Below are 1,771 nucleotides of genomic sequence, written 5' to 3' on the forward strand. Positions count from 1 at the left end.
TATTATATAGATTAATATTTGTTTTGTTGATATTACTTATACTCATACATCTATTCATAATATAATAAATATCAATAAACCAATGATATAGTATTTCATGTAGAGCATAATATAAAGATATGTATCCCCGATTATTAATATAGGCCGTATTCTTAAAGGTAAATACGGCGTAGTGTCTTCTAGCTTCCTCGTAGACCTCCGGATCATCGAGAGGCACTTCCTCTCACTCGACCATGGAAGAGAGGAAAGTTGAGAGTAAGCACTGGAAGGAAAATGGGTTGCCTTTCCCGTATATTGATTACCTCCTGTACTTTCCGACCACGGTAGGTTATGAACCCAAGGAGTGGGTGTAAGGTCTATCCTTGTTCGAGGTACTCAGGGTTATCAGCTACCGCTCGGCCGAGACGATCAAGCCAAGGCCGATGATGTCTACATGAATACCAATGAGCTAAGTTGCATTTCCCCGTTCATGCTAAGCTGGGTGTCTTCGTTGAAGTGTCCTGCCTCACCAGACGACTAGCTATCTGAACTTTGCGACTGAGAATTCAACAAGAAGGACCCGGCCAACTGGGTCCTCTCTATTAGCCTCAGCCCCGCACTGATCATGTTTCGAGTCATGCCTAGTCTCGCTGGTGGTTGAGTATTGCAACGTGTGGTATGGACCTCTGTTGTGTAGTTGCTTTAATTCCCACATGCTCATAACATTACTACTCCGACTAGCGCTATTGCCGTTATCAGTGTGTATTGCATGCACTACGATAATCGTGTCGAAAGGCGCTTCCAAGACCGGTGTACCGATGGTAGCTCACACAGCTGATTGTTCCGAGTGTGACACGCGGCTTGCTCTGATCCCTCCTCGAGATCATCCGAGCGGCGCCGTCCATGCAGTGTATGGTATCGGCCATCTTTACCCCCGAACCTGGTCCGACCGTGCAGCCATCTACAATGACCCCAACCATATCGCTACCTCTATCAATGCGACTGTTCCTGAGGCGCCTTATACGTTCGGCTACTGGGAGTCGGAATATGGCATGATGAACGAGCATGGCCTTGCGATGGGGGAGTCCACGACTGAGGTCAGCGTCCCTGGGAAGCCAGGAGTAGACTTGCCGGACCCAGCCACTGGTGAATACGGCCCAGCGGTGTTCTCTATACGAGAGCTGACTATGATCGGGCTGGAACGCTGTAAGACTGCGGTCTGTGCCATCCAGAGCATGGGCGCTATGGCCGAGCGGTATGGTTTCTACCCGGAGAACTGGCAGACTGGAGAGACTCTAACATTGATTGATGCGACCGGCGATGGATGGGTATTTCACATAGCGCAAGACTCCACTGGTAAATCGGCAGTATGGGCAGCCCAGAGGGTCCCTGACGGTCACGTTGCCGCTATTGCTAACCAGTTCACGATCAAGGAGATACCACAAACGGCTAATGAAGACTTTATGTTCTCTTCCAATTTACGTTCGGAAGCATTGACTATGGGCTTATGGGACGGCCAGGAGCCCTTCAGCTGGATTCGTGTGTATGGTACGGTAACTCTACAGCTGCCCATGTACAGCAGTGTCAGGATCTGGTCGGTGTTCCGTCGTGTGTTACCAAGCGCTACACCTGAGTTCCACGAGAATCCCTTCGACCTGCCTTTCTCTGTGCCGGCGGACCATCTGCTTGGTCTGGAGGAGGTGATGGATATCTTCCGCGACAATTATGAAGGCACTCAGTTCGACCTCACAAAGGGTATTCTGGCTGGTCCTTTTCACAGCCCTTATCGTCT

The 1,771-nt window shown here is 49.7% G+C and overlaps 1 protein-coding gene across 1 annotated transcript; it reads left to right on the top strand.

The window, feature by feature from the left end:
* Positions 1–692: 692 nt before the first annotated feature.
* On the top strand, positions 693–1,734 carry Pmar_PMAR002417 (conserved hypothetical protein; the record flags this gene model as incomplete). Its single annotated transcript, XM_002768419.1, has 1 exon — positions 693–1,734. A coding segment is annotated over one exon (1,042 nt), but the record flags the coding sequence as incomplete, so codon positions are not given.
* Positions 1,735–1,771: the final 37 nt, after the last annotated feature.

The sequence above is a fragment of the Perkinsus marinus genome (genome assembly GCF_000006405.1).
Source record: "Perkinsus marinus ATCC 50983 genomic scaffold scf_1104296968360, whole genome shotgun sequence".
NCBI classification, from domain to species: Eukaryota; Perkinsozoa; order Perkinsida; family Perkinsidae; genus Perkinsus; species Perkinsus marinus.